A 20,944-nucleotide genomic window follows, 5' to 3' on the forward strand; every position below is an offset into this window, starting at 1 on the left:
ACAATAGAGTCTGCACTCCAGAGACTGGACACAACGCAGAGATAGAAAGGAAATTAGAAAGAGAGAGAGAGAGAGGAGGGGGGAGTAGAGGGAGAGAAAGGCATTAAACAAGTACGCATTAAAACAGCATTTCAACAACCTGGATAGGTAATTCCACCGGAGAAGAAGATCCACATAATATCCCCGGGAGCTAGCTAGCGTCAACGTCCTTGCACTGTTCTGTGTGACATTTGTGGAGTGATTCCACTCAGCTGTGAGCGCCGAGTCTGTCTGAAGGGGTAATGTACACCCACGGTCTCCTTCCTCCTCATCCCTCTCATTAGAAGCCAAGAGGCAGTGAAGAGGTGGGGCACCTTGTTTAGATGAAAGAGGAAATAGACGCGTGTGGTTGAAAGGGCTGTGGGCTGTGAATCATGTTGACTACAGTAACTCTGCTCTGTCTCCAATTTGCTCTGCCAAGCCTCTGCCACGCTACTGAGTCGATTCTACTCTACTCTACTGGACTAATATACTCTACGCTATTAGGCTCTATTATACTCTACTCTACTCTACTGGACTCTATTATACTCTACGCTATTGGGCTCTATTATACTCTACTCTACTCTGCTGGACTCTATTATACTCTACACTATTAGGCTCTATTCTACTCTACTCTACTGGACTCTATTATACTCTACGCTACTGGACTCTATTATACTCTACTCTACTCTGCTGGACTCTATTATACTCTACACTATTAGGCTCTATTCTACTCTACTCTACTGGACTCTATTATACTCTACGCTACTGGACTCTATTATACTCTACTGGAGTATATTCTACTCTATGATAATGGAGTCTATTCTACTCTATGATACTGGAGTCTATTCTACTCTATGATACTGGAGTCTATTCTACTACTCTACGATACTGGAGTCTATTCTACTCTACGATACTGGAGTCTATTCTACTCTATGATACTGGAGTCTATTCTACTACTCTATGATACTGGAGTCTATTCTACTCTATGTTACTGGAGTCTATTCTACTCTATGATACTGGAGTCTATTCTACTCTATGATACTGGAGTCTATTCTACTCTATGATACTGGAGTCTATTCTACTCTATGTTACTGGAGTCTATTCTACTCTATGATACTGGAGTCTATTCTAGTCTATGATACTGGAGTCTATTCTACTCTATGATACTGGAGTCTATTCTACTCTACGATACTGGAGTCTATTCTACTCTATGATACTGGAGTCTATTCTACTACTCTATGATACTGGAGTCTATTCTACTACTCTATGATACTGGAGTCTATTCTACTACTCTATGATACTGGAGTCTATTCTACTACTCTATGATACTGGAGTCTATTCTACTCTATGATACTGGAGTCTATTCTACTCTACGATACTGGAGTCTATTCTACTCTATGTTACTGGAGTCTATTCTACTACTCTATGATACTGGAGTCTATTCTACTACTCTATGATACTGGAGTCTATTCTACTCTATGATACTGGAGTCTATTCTACTCTACGATACTGGAGTCTATTCTACTCTATGATACTGGAGTCTATTCTACTCTATGATACTGGAGTCTATTCTACTCTATGATACTGGAGTCTATTCTACTCTATGTTACTGGAGTCTATTCTACTCTATGATACTGGAGTCTATTCTACTCTATGATACTGGAGTCTATTCTACTCTATGATACTGGAGTCTATTCTACTCTATGATACTGGAGTCTATTCTACTCTACGATACTGGAGTCTATTCTACTCTATGATACTGGAGTCTATTCTACTCTATGATACTGGAGTCTATTCTACTCTACGATACTGGAGTCTATTCTACTCTATGATACTGGAGTCTATTCTACTACTCTATGATACTGGAGTCTATTCTACTACTCTATGATACTGGAGTCTATTCTACTCTATGATACTGGAGTCTATTCTACTCTATGATACTGGAGTCTATTCTACTCTATGATACTGGAGTCTATTCTACTCTATGATACTGGAGTCTATTCTACTCTATGATACTGGAGTCTATTCTACTCTACGATACTGGAGTCTATTCTACTCTATGATACTGGAGTCTATTCTACTCTACGATACTGGAGTCTATTCTACTCTATGATACTGGAGTCTATTCTACTCTATGATACTGGAGTCTATTCTACTCTATGATACTGGAGTCTATTCTACTCTATGATACTGGAGTCTATTCTACTCTATGATACTGGAGTCTATTCTACTCTATGATACTGGAGTCTATTCTACTCTATGATACTGGAGTCTATTCTACTACTCTATGATACTGGAGTCTATTCTACTCTATGATACTGGAGTCTATTCTACTACTCTATGATACTGGAGTCTATTCTACTACTCTATGTTACTGGAGTCTATTCTACTCTATGATACTGGAGTCTATTCTACTCTATGTTACTGGAGTCTATTCTACTCTATGATACTGGAGTCTATTCTACTCTATGATACTGGAGTCTATTCTACTCTACGATACTGGAGTCTATTCTACTCTATGATACTGGAGTCTATTCTACTCTACGATACTGGAGTCTATTCTACTCTACGATACTGGAGTCTATTCTACTCTATGATACTGGAGTCTATTCTACTCTATGATACTGGAGTCTATTCTACTCTACGATACTGGAGTCTATTCTACTCTACGATACTGGAGTCTATTCTACTCTATGATACTGGAGTCTATTCTACTCTACGATACTGGAGTCTATTCTACTCTATGTTACTGGAGTCTATTCTACTCTATGATACTGGAGTCTATTCTACTCTATGATACTGGAGTCTATTCTACTACTCTACGATACTGGAGTCTATTCTACTCTATGATACTGGAGTCTATTCTACTCTATGATACTGGAGTCTATTCTACTCCATGTTACTGGAGTATATTCTACTCTACGATACTGGAGTCTATTCTACTCTACGATACTGGAGTATATTCTACTCTATGTTACTGGAGTCTATTCTACTACTCTATGATACTGGAGTCTATTCTACTCTATGATACTGGAGTCTATTCTACTCTACGATACTGGAGTCTATTCTACTCTATGTTACTGGAGTCTATTCTACTACTCTATGATACTGGAGTCTATTCTACTCTATGATACTGGAGTCTATTCTACTCTATGATACTGGAGTCTATTCTACTCTACGATACTGGAGTCTATTCTACTACTCTACGATACTGGAGTCTATTCTACTCTATGATACTGGAGTCTATTCTACTCTACGATACTGGAGTCTATTCTACTCTATGATACTGGAGTCTATTCTACTCTATGATACTGGAGTCTATTCTACTCTATGATACTGGAGTCTATTCTACTCTATGATACTGGAGTCTATTCTACTACTCTACGATACTGGAGTCTATTCTACTCTATGATACTGGAGTCTATTCTACTCTATGATACTGGAGTCTATTCTACTCTATGATACTGGAGTCTATTCTACTCTATGATACTGGAGTCTATTCTACTCTATGATACTGGAGTCTATTCTACTACTCTACGATACTGGAGTCTATTCTACTCTACGATACTGGAGTCTATTCTACTCTATGATACTGGAGTCTATTCTACTACTCTACGATACTGGAGTCTATTCTACTCTATGATACTGGAGTCTATTCTACTCTATGATACTGGAGTCTATTCTACTCTACGATACTGGAGTCTATTCTACTCTATGATACTGGAGTCTATTCTACTACTCTACGATACTGGAGTCTATTCTACTCTATGATACTGGAGTCTATTCTACTCTATGATACTGGAGTCTATTCTACTCTACGATACTGGAGTCTATTCTACTCTATGTTACTGGAGTCTATTCTACTCTATGATACTGGAGTCTATTCTACTCTATGATACTGGAGTCTATTCTACTACTCTACGATACTGGAGTCTATTCTACTCTATGATACTGGAGTCTATTCTACTCTATGATACTGGAGTCTATTCTACTCCATGTTACCGGAGTCTATTCTACTCTACGATACTGGAGTCTATTCTACTCTACGATACTGGAGTCTATTCTACTCTATGTTACTGGAGTCTATTCTACTACTCTATGATACTGGAGTCTATTCTACTCTATGATACTGGAGTCTATTCTACTCTACGATACTGGAGTCTATTCTACTCTATGTTACTGGAGTCTATTCTACTACTCTATGATACTGGAGTCTATTCTACTCTATGATACTGGAGTCTATTCTACTCTATGATACTGGAGTCTATTCTACTCTACGATACTGGAGTCTATTCTACTACTCTACGATACTGGAGTCTATTCTACTCTATGATACTGGAGTCTATTCTACTCTACGATACTGGAGTCTATTCTACTCTATGATACTGGAGTCTATTCTACTCTATGATACTGGAGTCTATTCTACTCTATGATACTGGAGTCTATTCTACTACTCTACGATACTGGAGTCTATTCTACTCTATGATACTGGAGTCTATTCTACTCTATGATACTGGAGTCTATTCTACTCTATGATACTGGAGTCTATTCTACTCTATGATACTGGAGTCTATTCTACTCTATGATACTGGAGTCTATTCTACTCTATGATACTGGAGTCTATTCTACTCTACGATACTGGAGTCTATTCTACTCTATAATACTGGAGTCTATTCTACTCTATGATACTGGAGTCCATTATACTCTATTCTATGTTCTGTCTCTGCTCTCCTCTGATCTACGTCGATCTGCCCGGCTCCACTCTATTCTACTTCACTCGCTCGATGATGAAATACGTTTTCATTTTAATCTTTTATTCTTTAATTTACATTTATTTTCATGCATTCTTTTTAAACTGATATTTGAAAATGTCTTTAACCATGTTTTTGTGAAACCCATTGAAGTTCCCTTGTGTATGAAATGAAAACGACAGCTGTCTTGCCTTGCCTTGCCTTGCCGACTACATTGTCTGCTCTGGTAAGCTCAGTTCAGAGAACCACGGGCAGTACATTTCTATGAAACTGGCAGGTTTTTAATACTAGCTTCAAGTAGCCACCTGAGAGAGCTCAGATAAAGTGATGTACTGTGTGTGTGTTTGTGTCTGTGTCTCCAACTTTAGCCCTTCGTTTGAGCAAGTATGAGAGATTGTCCCCCTCTTTCCGTCCAATCCCCTGCCTTTATAAGAAAGATTTATCAAATCTTCGCAGGCATGTCACGCTACATGGAGAAATAACTAAGCGTGTTGAACTGCTCTGTGGCGTGTATTGATGATGACATCCTGGGCGTGTGTGTGTGTGTGTGTGTGTGTGTGTGTGTGTGTGCGTGTGAGTGTGTGTGTGTGTGTGCGTGTGAGTGTGTGTGTGTGTGTGTGTGTGTGTGTGTGTGTGTGAGTGTGTGTGTGTGTGTGTGTGTGTGCGTGTGGATGCAGGCCTCAGTGGCTGTTTACATGGGCTTGTAGCAGAGTTTCAGAAACATCTCACCAAAATTCGAGAAGGGACATTAAGCAAATGAGGATTGAAGGTAATTCTCTAGGAGGGATGTAGCTTTGCCCAGAGACATGCTCAAGTCTGCTCTAACGGGTTCTGACCGGAGAACTTAGGGGCAAACACGGCCTGTTGTCTCCAATTAGAGTCACCGGTTCCTGCGTCTACTCAGATGTGAACACACTAATAGTGCAGAACCCTATATGGTTAAACGCCCCCCCCCCCCCCACACACACACACACACACACCGTCATGCGCTGTCACTGAAGTAGCTTTTAGTCAATATACATCTATCGCAGTTTCATAAAAGTATGATGAGTTTACCTTAGTTTTATATGCTTTAAGAGAATCCAGAGCACAAGTGTGTCAGGACATTCAGTCCCACTGAGTTGAGAAAAAAAAACTTTCCTCAAAAGACTGCGTAGCATTTCGACTGCCCTAGCAACAGTCTGGATGACCTAGTTAGAGGGCAGATATGACATTGGGCTCACTCACTCACTGCCCCTGAGCGGAATGTTTGAGAGACAGTTCCAGAATGTTGATACGAGGGTTCTAGAATGTTGAAGAGAGGGTTACACCAAGTTGAAGAGACAATTTTAGAACGCTGGAAAGGGGCCTCTAGAATGCTGAGTAGGTTCTAGAATGTTGTAGCATGTACCATGACGTTGCCGTTGGTCGTCTGACAGGTCCAGATCCAACATCAGGTCGTCTTCATCCAGCTCAGACGAGCCCAGATTGTTCAGAACATCCTAGGGAGAGAAAATACCTTTAATTTAATCTTTGATTTGTAAATAACATTCATAAATAAATTAGATATATAAAACAGTCCCAAGAAGTCTTTCTGCTCGTGTTGGCTCTGAGGTAATGGTACTACAGTTCACTCTTATTAAGTACAGAGGATTTAATGCGGCCTCACCAATCCTAAATACTGGTCAGGACATAAAATTGGTCATAAAATGTCTGAAGTGAAAAATAAACAAAATCCCTTTTCGGTTGAACATTCAGAGAGATTTAGACTACAAGCCTTGCCACTGGCTCACACTGACTCAATTTGCAGCTACAGGGTAATACTTAGGGATTACAATGTTCATAATGTTATGATGACTAATTTTCCTTGAGCTGTTTTATCCAGTGTTCTAGTGCCCACTTGTGGTCAACGTGGGAAAAGCAGGTCTTGCAAGCTGGGATAAGCAGTTTACAGCATATCAACCAATTTATAACAATGTTCCTGGTACAAGGCTACAGAAATGACAAAGTCTACAAGCTATTTACAAAGATGTAGAAGTAGACACAATGCCAAGGGATATATATATATATATACTTAAAGGGAAGTTTTTGAGAGAAATCAGGAAATGTGTGACTTATCACCAGTCCAAACAGGGGAGACAGAGAAGACAGCCGGTTCCATCTACATTATGTAATAATGTTCAAATGTCACCTCCCGGTAAATCTATAGCCTATGACATTAGATTTAATTTAATAGAAATGTCTCTGTCTAACCAGGCACCTTAGAGCAGCTTAGAGAGAGAGAGAGAAAGAGAGAGAGAGAGAGAGAGAGAGAGAGAAGAAGAGAGACGTCTGTAGCCTTCCTGTGTGCTGCCTGAATCTTATGAACTCGGAAATGCAATCACCAGGCCTTGACCTGCTTATTACATTGTTTAGACGCAACAATGTCTGCCTCATATCGATTCAAAACCCAACTCCAAATGTCACGTTGGGAGCAGGCGCCGGCGCGAGTGTCTGTCAGCTGGAATGTTCGTCAAATCTCTGATTATATCCCACGTCCATTACGCCCCCATTGATGAACGGGTAATATAGTTCTTAAAGGCACGGCTCCTTAATACAACCCTTTAATAGTCATTGGAAAAGATGTGGGGCGTTCAGCCGTGGGATTATAGAGCTATTGAGCATACCGTTCATTTGGAGCTCAATGAGGTAGGTCAGGGCCAGCCCGCGGCTGTGGACAGTTAGTACGACTGTTTGACTGGCCAGCCGGCCGTAACCTTCACAGCCTGATGGGAAGATAATGGATATAATATCATATTCAGACTTATTACAGCGAGACTCCATTCCACGGCTGCCAAGAGGAGTGATGGAGGCGGAGACACGTGGAGCGCGCCGCACGCCGCGCGACTCACCACCCAATAAATGAACTGCCTCTTTACTCGGTCCGCCATGAAGATTAACGGGAGGTTTCACTCCAATACGAAATGGCTGCATTCTTACAGCGTCGCTTTAAACGGTAAATACAGTGCTCAGGAATGCGATCTCATTCAAATTATCACTCGATAAGCGTATGCTTCATCCTACTCCTTCTTGGAAAATGACGGTTTATTAATGTATTCTGTATTGTTAATGTTGACCTATACTTCAGCGACAGCGCAGGCCGGGAGCATAGACGGATCATGAAAAAATGGGCCCCTGGGCCTGGATGTGTAGAGGGGCCCCCTCCCTACCAAATCGCCCACTCCCCCCACCCCCTACAGCCTCCGCCGCAACAATGTTGTCCTTTGTTTTCTTTTAAAAACTGGAAATACAAGGAACCTGCTGTAAAGCATCTGACTGCTTCGGATCGTTGGTTTTGCTGCTCCGCTTAATATGTGACGGTGCTCCATTTTACATGTACGGTTCGTTGTCAAGATCAAACAGATTGAACCAGTTGACCTTGTGACCTGATCTATCTCACAAACTTTAATAGCGCACTCTATAGACTAGTTTTATAGCCTACTCATTTATCTATGGAAAGGTAGCCTACATTCCCACCCATTAGATTAAGGAGTAGGCTATAGAAAATATAAAGCCCACACAAGCTTCTCTCTTTTTTTAAAGACATGGGCCTCTATAAACTGTTCAAAATATTAATGTTTTTTTATGTTTGTGTTAGGAATCTCACCCTAAATTTCTATTGGTGTTCCTGCAACAAGAAATGCAAAGGGCCCCCTGAGGTCTTGGGCCCCTGGGCCTGAGCCCGATAGGCCCTTTTGGTAATATGTCTTTGGCCGGGAGGTAATGTTTTTTCAGTGGCGTGTGTGCGTGCGAAAACTCACCGCCTGGGGACACAACGTTACAGCTGTGTGGGCGAATTTCTGAAAGGTAGGAGTTGAATGGTAACTCTGCGCTGAACGGATACTTCCGTGCAAGATTCGCCCTTTCAAACCTCGAGTTTCACCGTCTCAAAACTCCTCAGAGTGTGTCAAACATATGCGCATCGGTTTTCAGATCACCACGTACAAGGTTACAACCCCAGTGACACGGGAGAATGGTGCCAAATTCAAAACTCTGAAAATGTGTTAAACAAACACTGAAAACAGAGTGCTGCTGTAATGAAGGAAAACTGTAATACAAAATCATTTCTTTTTTTCAGCCTTTCAAAACATTGTGCAAGCCTTTAAAACTTAGCTTTCAAACAATGAGTTTCGAACTTTCTTTTTTTTTCTTTGCAGTTTCGAATTATGGCAGCAATTTGGGTCCATATAGCATGGGCCACCAAATCACAGGGCGTCTGTAGCAGTGCCCAGCCAGCCTCATTCTCCTTGCTGCCGTCTTCCCACTCACCCTTGACCTCTCTCCGTACATATCTTCAATACTGACATGCGCGTTATGACTTATGTCCAGTGCTGCAAGTAGCATTCTGGTGTAGCATCCGTCCAGCGACCTCTGCAGGGAGTGGCTCAGGGTCCAGCGACCTCTGCAGGGAGTGGCTCAGGGTCCAGCGACCTCTGCAGGGAGTGGCTCAGGGTCCAGCGACCTCTGCAGGGAGTGTCTCAGGGTCCAGCACTCACAGCCATACAGGAGAACGGCCTCCACAGTGGCGTCGAAGAAGTAGAGTTTAGTTTCACAGGGGAGGGTGGATTTCCACACGTTGCTCATGCCCTTCAGAGCTCTCCACGAGCGCCTTCCTCACTTTGACGTCCTGTTCCGTTGAGTTGACCCAAGACCCAGGTATTTGAAGTCCTCAACCTCCTTCAGAGCAGTACCTTCAGCTATCATTAGGGGCAGATGTTCCGGGATGTTCTAGATGATGACCTCAGTTTTCTTGGTGTTCAGTCCAAGACCCAACTTGGCACATTCCTTTTCCACTCTGGTCAGAAGCTCTTGTGCTTGCCTCACGTGGTCAGATCTCAGGCTGATGTCGTGGGCGTAGTCCAGGTCTGTTAGGACTACAGCAGGATACCTTCTCCACCTCCTATAGGTGTTATAGTGAAGCCGAGATCCTCCTCTCTTCCCTGGATTGCCTGCCTCAGTGCGCAGTCCAGGACTATTATAAAGAGGAAGGGTGCGAGGGTGTCCCCTTGTAACACTCCCACCATGATGTCAAAATCCTCGCTGTTGTCGTCCGGCATCACAACCCTTGTCCTTGCATTCGAATACATGGTCCCTATGGCCCGAAGTAAGTTGGGGGGGGGACATCATAGGCCTTAAGGATTTTCAGTCAAATACCTTTTTGAAATCAATAACTGCAATATTTCAAAATGGGAAGGTCACAGAGACACGAGGTTTGGACTGGCGTAACAAAATGGTAAATGGACTGCACTTATATAGCGCTTTCCACCTTAACGGTACTCAAAGCGCTTTACACTGGCCTCTCATTCACCCATTCACACACACATTCACACACCAATGGCGGTAGCTGCCATGCAAGGTGCTAACCTGCTCATTGGGAGCAATTTGGGGTTAGGTGTCTTGCTCAAGGACACTTCGACAAACTAGTGAATGCAGCACTACCAAACAGCCACGAAATGCATTCATGGGCGGAGGTCAGTGCTCCCTGTGTACCATTTCTAGTATTAGTTATGTGTGTGTGTTTTATTTTTTACTTCACTTGTACATTATGACATGTCTTTCTTATGTTCGAAATAAAGTTTCATTCATTCATTCATTCATTCATTCACTCAAATACACTTTCCATTTTCGACATCCTGATCTTATAGTCCAGGATTTCACCGCGTACCGTATCCTTAACAAGACAAATCCCACTATTGTGTTGTAATGGACTAGGCCTCTCAACACAATCTTAATCTTGTATTGGCCATGTTCTGTAGCTAGCCTGATACTGTATACCTCCCATCTGCTGATAAAAGATGACAAGCCCACTCACACACACACACACACACACACACAGACACAAACACACACATGCTCATTGTCTAGATGAACACTCGAGTCGTCTCTCTGAGGCTCAGCTCGTTATCGTGGAGTGTCGGCTGTTATCCTCCCAAACGCGGGAGACGCGCGGAGGGATGCTAAATTGGTTCTCATTCCTCCTCCCGACCGCCCCTCCCAGGAGAGACCTTCAGTCGGAACATCAGGCCGACGCCTCGAGACGAAACCAGGCGCTTGCTGAGAAGAACAGAGGTGCGTCATGGGCGGCCTTGACGGACGTGGTACGGTTTGTGACTCTCTGTTCAGGTTTAGAAGATGAGAGCTTTGTGACATCATAGCGGTGTATGTAAGGGTACGCCTGACGTTGGTTCTCTCACCAAACTATGAGGTACAGGATGTTTACGCAGTCTGAGAGAGCTAGGGAAGGAGACAAGAGAGGAGACAAGAGAATTTGAAAGAGGAGAATAGAGGAGATGAGAGAAGAGGAGAGGAAGAGAGAGGGGAAGAGAGGAGAGGAGAGGAAGAGAGAGGAGACGAGAGAAGAGGAGAGGAGGAGAGAGGGGAAGAGAGGAGATGAGAGGTGACAACCACTGGAGGTTTGTTCCTGATGTCTGCTGTCCTCATAATGCGCTACAGGGCAAAATTATTTTTGGTTCCTTTTTTCGTATTACGAAAATTGAAGTTGCGAAGGATCCACTCAATATAACAAACAGTTATATGATCAATAAATTCAACGTCAAATTTTGTCATCAAAGTCCATATCCTGTGAGAGGAGTGAACAGCTCTGATTCTTTGAAGCCCTTTTTCTCTGCTTAGTGGTTTCAGGTGTACCAACATTCACAGAAGCATATCTTCTTCAAATATTTGCAGACCTCAATGCATGGCACCTCATTTGAAAGCTTACAATTTACTCTTTCATAATCTGTAAAAGGAAACTGCAAAATGAGCTTGGCAGACATAAGGACCAAACCTCCAGTGGCTGAGGAGAAGAAGAGAGAGGAGAAGAGAAGAGAGGAGAGGAGAGGAGAGAAGAGGAGAGGAGAGGAGAGGAGAGGAGAGGAGAGGAGAGGAGAGGAGAGGAGAGGAGAGGAGAGGAGAGAGGAGAGAAGAAGACAGGGAGAGGAGAGGAGAGGAGAGAAGAAGACAGGGAGAGGAGAGGAGAGGAGAGGAGAGGAGAGGAGAGGAGAGGAGAGGAGAGGAGAGGAGAGGAGAGGAGAGGAGAGGAGAGGAGAGGAGAGGAGAGGAGAGGAGAGGAGAGGAGAGGAGAGGAGAGGAGAGGAGAGGAAGTGTATATCATGTGGGTGACAAGTCTCCTCAGAGTGTGTCAAGCAGGAGTGCTGTCTCGCTGATCAACAACCCAGGGAGAGGATTAGACTGTTTCATTTAGGCCAGCGATGTTATCCTCGTGTGAGACAGTAATCCAGTGGAGGAGGCGGCATGGCCTAAGACCTGCAGTCTGCAGCAGGGATAGGAGTAGAGGGGGGGAGGGGGGGAGAGAGAGAGAGAGAGAGAGAGAGAGAGAGAGAGAGAGTGAGAGACAGAGAGAGAGAGAAAGAGAGAGAGAGGGGAAAGTGAACAGAGGGAGGGAGGGAAAGTAGGGGAAATGAGAGAAGGACAGAGAGAGAGAGAGAGAGAGAGAGAGAGAGAGAGCGAGGGGGGAAAGTGAACAGAGGGAGGGAGGGAAAGTAGGGGAAATGAGAGATGGACAGAGAGAGAGAGAGCAAGAGAGAGGAAGGGGAACAGAAGGAGAGGGAGTGAAAGTAGGGGAAATGAGAGACGGACAGAGAGAGAGAGAGAGAGAGAGAGAGGGATTGGATGACAGGTGTCAGGCTGTATCGTGTGTCAGTGAAACCTACCAGGCTGCCCAGTTTGGAGGAGGAGGAGTTGGTCCGGTGTTTGACCAGGGCTCCTCCCTCGCTGCCGTGGGGCTCCTTCAGGTTGAGGCGGAGCCTGGGGCCCCCCGCCCCCTCAGATGAGGAGCGCAGCCTCCGGTCCATCCTCATCACCTCATGGTAGGGGCTGACACTGCTACACATGGAGGCTGAGGAGAGGAGAGGAGAGGAGAGGAGGAGAGGAGAGGAGAGGAGAGGAGAGGAGAGGAGAGGAGAGGAGAGGAGAGGAGAGGAGAGGAGAGGAGAGGAGAGGAGAGGAGAGGGAAGCGGAGGAGGGGAAAAGAAGAGAGGAGAGGAGAGGAGAGGAGAGGAGAGGAGAGGAGAGGAGAGGAGAGGAGAGGAGAGGAGAGGAGAGGAGAGGAGAGGAGAGGAGAGGAGAGGAGAGGAGAGGAGAGGAGAGGAGAGGAGAAGGAGAGGAGAAATGAGGAGAGAAGAGGTGGGGAGAGAGGGGGTTGGAGGAATGGGTAGTAAAAGAGGGGAAAAGGGAGAGAGAGGGGAGAAATTAGAGGAGAGGAGAGACATGGTACTGTAAGTTAGAGAAAAACTTGACATATTTATTTTCTGAGACTATTTCAACATCACAGAGACATTCCTCATGTGTTTGTCTGAGTCCTACAGGAAAGTATGTTTCCCGTTCGACCAGATGGAGAAATTCATTCTGTTCTATTCTATTATTAACTCAACGTGGACAAAAGGACAAAACAGTTTCCGCACAGATGCTGTGAGGGGCACCGCAAGACCGCGACACACAAGTAGACTAATAAAGTAGTCACACAGACACACACACACACACACACACACAGGGGTGAAAATTAACTTTTTGCCTCACGGTGAGTCACCTGCCAAGGGGACTGTAGATGAAAAAATCTACCGGCCAAGTATTTTTTTTTTTTTCAGATAGCCTTCCGAAATCTAGTCACCAATTGGAAATTTTACCTGCATTTGGCTGGTGGCAGGTGTTAATTTTCAGCCCTGCACACACACACACACACACACACACACATTCCTAGAACAGATCCCGTTTGTTGTCGTATTCCCACCACAAATCTTTAGATTGGCCTAAAGTGGTGCCATTTGTGCCGACCGCAGTTAGAATGTTGAATGGGGCCAAATGAAGGAATGAAGTGTGCAATAGTCAAGGTGTTTTCTTCTCTTTTTTTCACTGGGGCAAGTGCAATGTGGGTTGTGTGCAATAGTCTATGTATGTGCAATGTGTTGTGTATGTGCAATGTGTTGTGTATGTGCAATGTGTTGTGTATGTACAATGTGTTGTGAGTATGTGTAATGGGTTTTGTATGTGCAATATGTTGTGGACAACGTGTTGTGTGTAGTATATGTATGTGAGACATGTGATGTGTTGTCCTCCTCTGTTTCTATGTATAGAGTTGATTTGTGCAGCAAACGAGTCCCAAGACAAATTTCCCTGAGGGGACAATAAAGTATATTCTATTCTATTCTATCTCTGAACCAACCCCACCAGGCATTGTAACCCTTTATTGATATGTCTGTGGGGTTCCTTTAAAAAACAAGGTGGCTAAAATTTCAACAGCCGTTAATCAATACAGCCCTACCGCAAACCTGGACATGACCCAAAGTCCTGTCTATGAAACTTTCTACAGCACCAACAGGCTCCAATGATTCCTAGGAAACAAATGCTGCCAGCGTTTTGTTCCGAGCTATTTTCCCAAACACTGACGATGTCATTTTCACTCATTGCACACTGATTTGATTTAGACCAGGACGATGAAAACCACGTTTTTTCTCTAAGCTGCGCATTTACTCGTTATCAGGAAAGCGGACTTTAAACACGCTCGATCCGACATCGATGGTCTTAAATTGATCTGTTTTCGTTCGTTTCGAAAACATGAGCAGGCAGGATCCGTTTTGCACGGAGAACGGGACGAACGGAAGATGTTGTCGCCGGTCTCAGCAGCTGAGGGCAGTCACAGCAGACTAGACGTTGAAAGAACTTCAGCGCTTCCGACAACTCGGCAGTGGAATAAGTCCTTTCAGAGCAACCAGGCTGAAGAAGGTTTGGCAATCTGCCAGCAGGTAACCTGACCTCCTGTCTCCAGCCAGCCCTGTCCAGGGGGCCATCACATACCCTGGATATAAGATATAGTCGACCAGCTTCCTGTTACAAACAAAACACCCACAGTTCCCATCAGAGGATACCTACAGTAGGAAGTGGAACAGAAAAAGGAAGTGCAGGTCTAAAGCCCAGACAAGCGCACCTCTGTCTGAAACCCCAGGCGCTACTTCCTGACAGGCACACGACGGTACGCCTATATGATGGAATACAGCTTTGCGTGCCCCTGAGGGCAGATGTGCAAATGCAGGCTTCACTGCTCACTGACCCATGCCGACCAGAGGAGGATGCAGCTGGGCCGAGGATCACCAGGACGCGTCTACGTGTTTCGCAACAGTTAAGCAATAACACCATTGAGTTTAGGGTTAAGGAAGACCCTAACCCTAACCTTAACCCTAACCCTAACCTTAACCCTAAACTCTATGGTGTTCTTGCTAAACTGTTGCGAAAAGTAATCTCGCCACCAGGACTGGACCCAGCTTTGCTCATAACCAGAGCCCAGCTTCTACCATTTCAATTTAGACGATAGCGACCCAGCCTAGCACCTAAAACCTAGCTCCAAGTACCTAGTACACAGCCTAGAATCTAATGTAGAATACAGCATTGAACCTACTAGCACCTCCTAGTCTAACCACCTAGCCTAAGATACCCCAGCCTAGCGCTGGAATCTGATACAGCCTCCTGATTGTGGCGAGCCCACATCTTTCTAGCATGGGTCAATAGCGCTTTCACACTCGACCACACTTTCACAGTGATTTAGTCCCACGAACAGGCACTATCCTTTTACACAGGGACACTGTGTAATACTTGGTAGGGTACGTCATTGTGGATGAGAGCACAGCACTATTATATATATATATATATATATATATATAGCATTATTTTATATGTATTTTTTTTATATTAGTTTTTTATTGTTGCATTTTTGTAATTTAGCAGATGTTTTTATCCAAACAGACTTACAACAATGAGCTAGTGTTGGGGTTAAGTGCTTTGTTCAAGAGCAGCAGGCAGTGATTGATGAGAAATCACTTGTCAAGTGGCCTGGCTGCTCTAACCAATGGGCTGCCACCCACCAATCACCAACCAGCAAATCACCAACCAGCCAATCACCAGCCTGCGTTACACACTGAGCTACGGACTGGCTATAGAAGCACATGCTTGGGGCGGCTGTGGCTCAGGAGGTAGAGCGGGTCGTCCAATGACCGCAGGGTCGGAGGTTCGAATCCCGGCTCCTCCTGTCCACACGTCAAAGTGTCTTCGGGCAAGACGCTGACCCCAAATTGCTCCCAATGAGCAGGCTTGCAGCTTTTATGGCAGCTGCCGCCATTGGTGTGTGAGTGTGTGTGTGAATGGATGAATGAGAGGCCATTGTAAAGCGCTTTGGATGAAAGCTCCATTAAGCATTCACCATAGATGGCTATGCCTGGTTACTCTACCTTTAGAAAATGTTGGGTGAATACAAATCCTACTCGAGATACACGTGGAAGTGTTGTGAATGAGCACCTCTGCTCTGATAGTGCACTATGTATGGTGTGTAAAGGTAGTTACTGTCAACTCCCCTCTGGTAGTTCACTATGTATGGTGTGTAAAGGTAGTTACTGTCAACTCCCCTCTGGTAGTGCACTATGTATGGTGTGTTAAGGTGGTTACTGTCAACTCCCCTCTGGTAGTGCACTATGTATGGTGTGTTAAGGTAGTTACTGTCATCTCCCCTCTGGTAGTGCACTATGTATGGTGTGTAAAGGTAGTTACTGTCAACTCCCCTCTGGTAGTGCACTATGTATGGTGTGTTAAGGTAGTTACTGTCATCTCCCCTCTGGTAGTGCACTATGTATGGTGTGTTAAGGTAGTTACTGTCATCTCCCCTCTGGTAGTGCACTATGTATGGTGTGTAAAGGTAGTTACTGTCATCTCCCCTCTGGTAGTGCACTATGTATGGTGTGTTAAGGTGGTTACTGTCAACTCCCCTCTGGTAGTGCACTATGCTGTGTAAGGTAGTTGCCATGACCTCTGACCCCAGCGTACCCACGCGCCTTTCCACTTCATTCACACAGGAAGACAGAGTAGAGGGAAAGGATAACAGACAAGGGGGGGGGGAGGGGTCAGACAGCACATAAACCACCCCCCGGCGTATCCGCGTAACGACCCCCGGCGACCCCCGACCCCCGAACCCTGCGGCGAGCCCTCACCAGCGTGCGGTTTCCTGAGGTGGGACGACCGGGGCTCGTGCCTCCCACAGCAGGGCCCCCTGCCCGGCTCCTGGATGGACGACAGGTTCCTGTACCTCCGGTCTGTTTGCTCCGGGTTGGAGTGGCACCCCTCGCTCCTCGACCTCGGACCCCCGCCGCCGCCGCCACCGCTGCCGACCCCCCCGGCCTCGCTCTCGCTGGTCTCCGTCTGCTCCCCCGCCGCCGCCGCCGCGGCTAGCCCCTCCCCCTCCTCCTCCTCCTCCTCCTCCTCCTCCTCCGCTAGCTCTTGCCTCACTTCCTTCCTCTCCTCTGCCCTCTGTTCCCTCTCTTCCTGCGATTGTTGCGGCGCCGGGGGCGGCACCGTGGCGATCTCCGTGGCGGCCTCGGACAGCGACGCCGCCGTCTTGTAGTCCGTGTTGTTGGCCGCGGCGGCGTCCGGCAGCGGCGGCCTATCGACCGCGGCGGCGGGCTGAGACGGCGTGATCAATGCCTGGGAGGCAGAGACCGCCTGGCCGAAGTTCTCCGCAGGGGGGCTGGGGGTGGCGGTGGCGGCGGTGGCGGCGGTGGCGGCGGCGGAGGGGGCGGGCCCCGGGTCAGGGCTGGGGGCCGGCAGACCGTCGGCCTCCGACACGGAGTCCTCCGTGATGGGGATGAACTCGGAGGGGGTGATGGCGGTGGTGCGGTCCTCGGACAGCATGGGCGACTGCAGCGAGCTCTCTAGCCCCGGGGGGTCGCCGGCCCAGGAGCCCGGGCTGGAGCCCAGCGTGGGGGGGTCCACGGTCACCTCGGGGGTCTGCCGGCTGGGCTCGGAGTGCCGGGAGAAGCGATGGTGGGAGGAGAAGGACTTGGGCAGCAGATGCTTCTTCTTGGAGGAGCGCTTGCTCCCGCTGTAGTCGTCCAGAAAACCCGAGTCGTCCCCCTCGTTGGTCCCTGAGCTGATGCAGTTGGTGAAGACGTTGCTCCGGCAGCTCGTGGGCGGAGCCTTCTCGAAGTCCTCCGTCTGCGAGCGCGTGATCTTCTTGTGCCGGTGGCTCCCGAAGCCGAACGAATGGCGCATCTTGCTGCGGCTGCCATCTTGAAAGCCTAGCGAAGGCTGCTGCTGCTGCTGGTTGCCGTTAGCGTCCGCGGTGCGCTGGCCCGGGCCCTCTGCCGCGGGGTTCCCCTGCAGGGGCTGCGGCGGCGACGCGCGGGGCTCACCGCCCCGCTTGCCGCCGAAGCTGAGCGAGGGCGTGCGGAACAGGCTGCGGCGCTTTCCCGTGCTGCTGGAGCTGGAGTTGGTGCTGGACGGCGACGAGGTGTGGACGCCGTTGCCCACGCCGCCAGAGGACGGGGAGGACGGCAGCGAGTCCTGCCGCTTGCTGGCGCTCCGGCGGAAGATGGGCAGCCGGGAGACGAGGGTGGAGCGGCGAGGAGCTGGTTCCCCCATCAAGGAGCAGCGGAGAGCAGCGTCCCTGGGAAACAGAACAGACAGGGCAGCCGGTCAGAACAACCAGGCAGAATAACCAATCAGAATAATCAGTCAGAACAGCCAATCAGAACAGCCAATCTGAACAACCAGTCAGAGCAGCCAATCAGAATAATCAGTCAGAACAGCCAATCAGAACAACCAATCTGAACGTCCAATCTGAACAACAAGTCAGAGCTGCCAATCAGAACAGCCAATCAGAACAACCAGTCAGAACAACCAGTCAGAACAGCCAATCAGAACAACCAGTCAGAACAACCACTCGGAACAGCCAATCAGAAAAGCCAATCTGAACAACCAGTCAGAACAACCAGTCAGAACAGCCAATCAGAACAGCCAATCTGAACGTCCAATCTGAACAACAAGTCAGAGCTGCCAATCAGAACAGCCAATCAGAACAACCAGTCAGAACAACCAGTCAGAACAGCCAATCAGAACAACCAGTCAGAACAACCACTCAGAACAGCCAATCAGAAAAGCCAATCTGAACAACCAGTCAGAACAACCAGTCAGGACAGCCAATCAGAACAGCTAATCAGAACAACCAGTCAGAACAACCAGTCAGAACAGCCAATCAGAACAGCTAATCAGAACAACCAGTCAGAACAACCAGTCAGAACAGCCAATCAGAACAGCCAATCAGAACAACCAGTCAGACTCCAATCAGACAGCTACTCAGACAGAACAGCCAATCAGAACAACCAGTGAGCTTCTCTGTGAAACAGAAGGACATTAATTAACAGTCGGTTAGTTGGCAGACTATCTTTCAATCTATAGACCAGAGAAGCTTTCCAGATGTTCCTTGATGTCACTACACAGATAAATGTACACTGCGCATGCCTCTGATAAGGACAGTGTGCATGTTGACATTCCAGTGGGCTCACTCAACATTCAAGGCTCAAGAACTTATTAAAGAGTCAAGTATCAGAAACAGAACCAGATATGCTTCCTCTTAATACGTCACCGATTGTACCAGAGGAACAAAGTCCTACAGAGAAAGTAGAAGAGATTCTTGGAGGCGTGCTCTTAACTAGGGCATTGGTGAACTAGAATCATAGGGTTCTTTGGCAGGAGAACCCTCAGAAAAAGAGAAAAATACATTTGAGAACCCTTTTTGGTTCAATGTAGCACGCCACTATAAATACACTACAAACCAGGCGACCAAGAAAAGAGCTGTTTTGCAACACTTTTTCTCAGTGCAGGCAGATCTATAGATCTATAATATCAATATGAAGAGCTGTATTTTCCTCATACATGGTCTGCTACCGTTTTTACACTGCCGACCATGACCCTAGGGTCAGGAGAAAACAGAAGAGATGTCCAGACAACCGCTGCTGCTCCACCATATACAGTATTTAATGTGCAGGTCACAACGTTTTCGACCTTTGTGGGTGTTATTCAGGTAGAGAAGACCTGGGAAAGACCTGAAGAAGACCCACCAAGGTCGAAAACACCGTGACCCGAACAATGAATTACAGTGGGGCAGCAGCTGTTGTGCGGCCAATCTCCGCTTTTTTTTTTACTCAGCCTTTTTTTCGTCCTGCTCCAGCACCGACACAGATGTGCGTGAGTCAGTCTCATTACCTACGGAGCTCAGGGAACAGGAAGACCGCTGACGCAACTCAAAGCTACAGTAGTAGAGTACTAGTAGAAATATGAGGCCATCAATAACGCTGCAGATTTGTAAAGGCTATTGGACGTGTCAGCAATGACTGGGATTAGGAATCAGTAGGCCATACCGCCTGAAACTCATGCTTCCCACTAGCTTGCCTCTAACTGACCGTTCACTTAACCCAGGCCTACAGTATCACTTCTCTATCTAGATATGTTGACATTGAAAACAATTAAGGTTATAGGCTAATCATAGGCAATGTAATTAGCCTATAACCTGTACATTGTATGTTGTGTGCATTATAAGCAGGACGTTATACTGTAGTTGATTTTTTCAGGCAAAACTGTTGTTAAGCCTAAGATAATATGAGGCTTGGCTATGGAGGTATGTTATGTTACACTGTATAAATACAGTATGTTATGTTACACTGTATAAATACATAAATGTATGTACACACACACACACAAAGTGAGATCCCACCTCCACCCACAAACAAACATTTCTCACCAGACGCACCACCCAAAATACCTGGGTGTGTGTGAGCTGACACAGTGATGGATGTTTCTTTAAAGACAGGTATGCACACAAACAGGCAGGCTACTGTTAATCTCACAACAATACACACAAACCCACACAACCCAACTACTAGCCTGACACACTGAAGCCTGGCTCCAATCCCATGAATCAGAATTTCCGAATGGGAATTTGGTCTGCCTTGTCAGGCTAGGCACACTGTGCTGCCCTCAATGGAACATAATACATCATCTATAACCAGGCTACAATGCAGCCTACAGCTAGATCTACAGGTGGTCCATAGACTAGGCTATAGAAACACAACTGGTGACTGACAATGCCATGGCATGAAAACCCCTTTCCAGTCTAGTGCTCTCTCTCGTGTGTGAAACACCAACAGCCGTTGTATTTCCCTGTGTATTAGCCAGCTACCTCTAGGCTAAACTTGATAGCAGCCATAAGCAAGGGAAATATCATTAGTGGTAATTACAGGTGAGTGGCTAACCTTGCTAGCCGTATAGGCCGATGGTTGATACAATGTTATACAATATTGACAGGGTTACAACGTTAGTGC

The 20,944-nt window shown here is 46.3% G+C and overlaps 1 protein-coding gene across 1 annotated transcript in view; it reads right to left on the reverse strand.

The window, feature by feature from the left end:
* The window catches only part of ccser1 (coiled-coil serine-rich protein 1), a gene marked incomplete at both ends in the record, with an annotated part of 103,031 nt that extends 84,825 nt beyond the window's left edge, over window positions 1–18,206 (reverse strand). The window contains 5 exon segments of the mRNA XM_084439646.1: window positions 6,163–6,253; window positions 12,464–12,648; window positions 16,781–16,988; window positions 17,076–17,270; window positions 17,364–18,206. Coding sequence (XP_084295772.1) covers window positions 6,163–6,253; window positions 12,464–12,648; window positions 16,781–16,988; window positions 17,076–17,270; window positions 17,364–18,206 — 1,522 coding nt within the window.
* Between the last annotated feature and the right edge of the window lie 2,738 nt (window positions 18,207–20,944).

This window comes from Borostomias antarcticus, assembly GCF_949987555.1.
Source record: "Borostomias antarcticus genome assembly, chromosome: 6".
NCBI lineage: Eukaryota > Metazoa > Chordata > Actinopteri > Stomiiformes > Stomiidae > Borostomias > Borostomias antarcticus.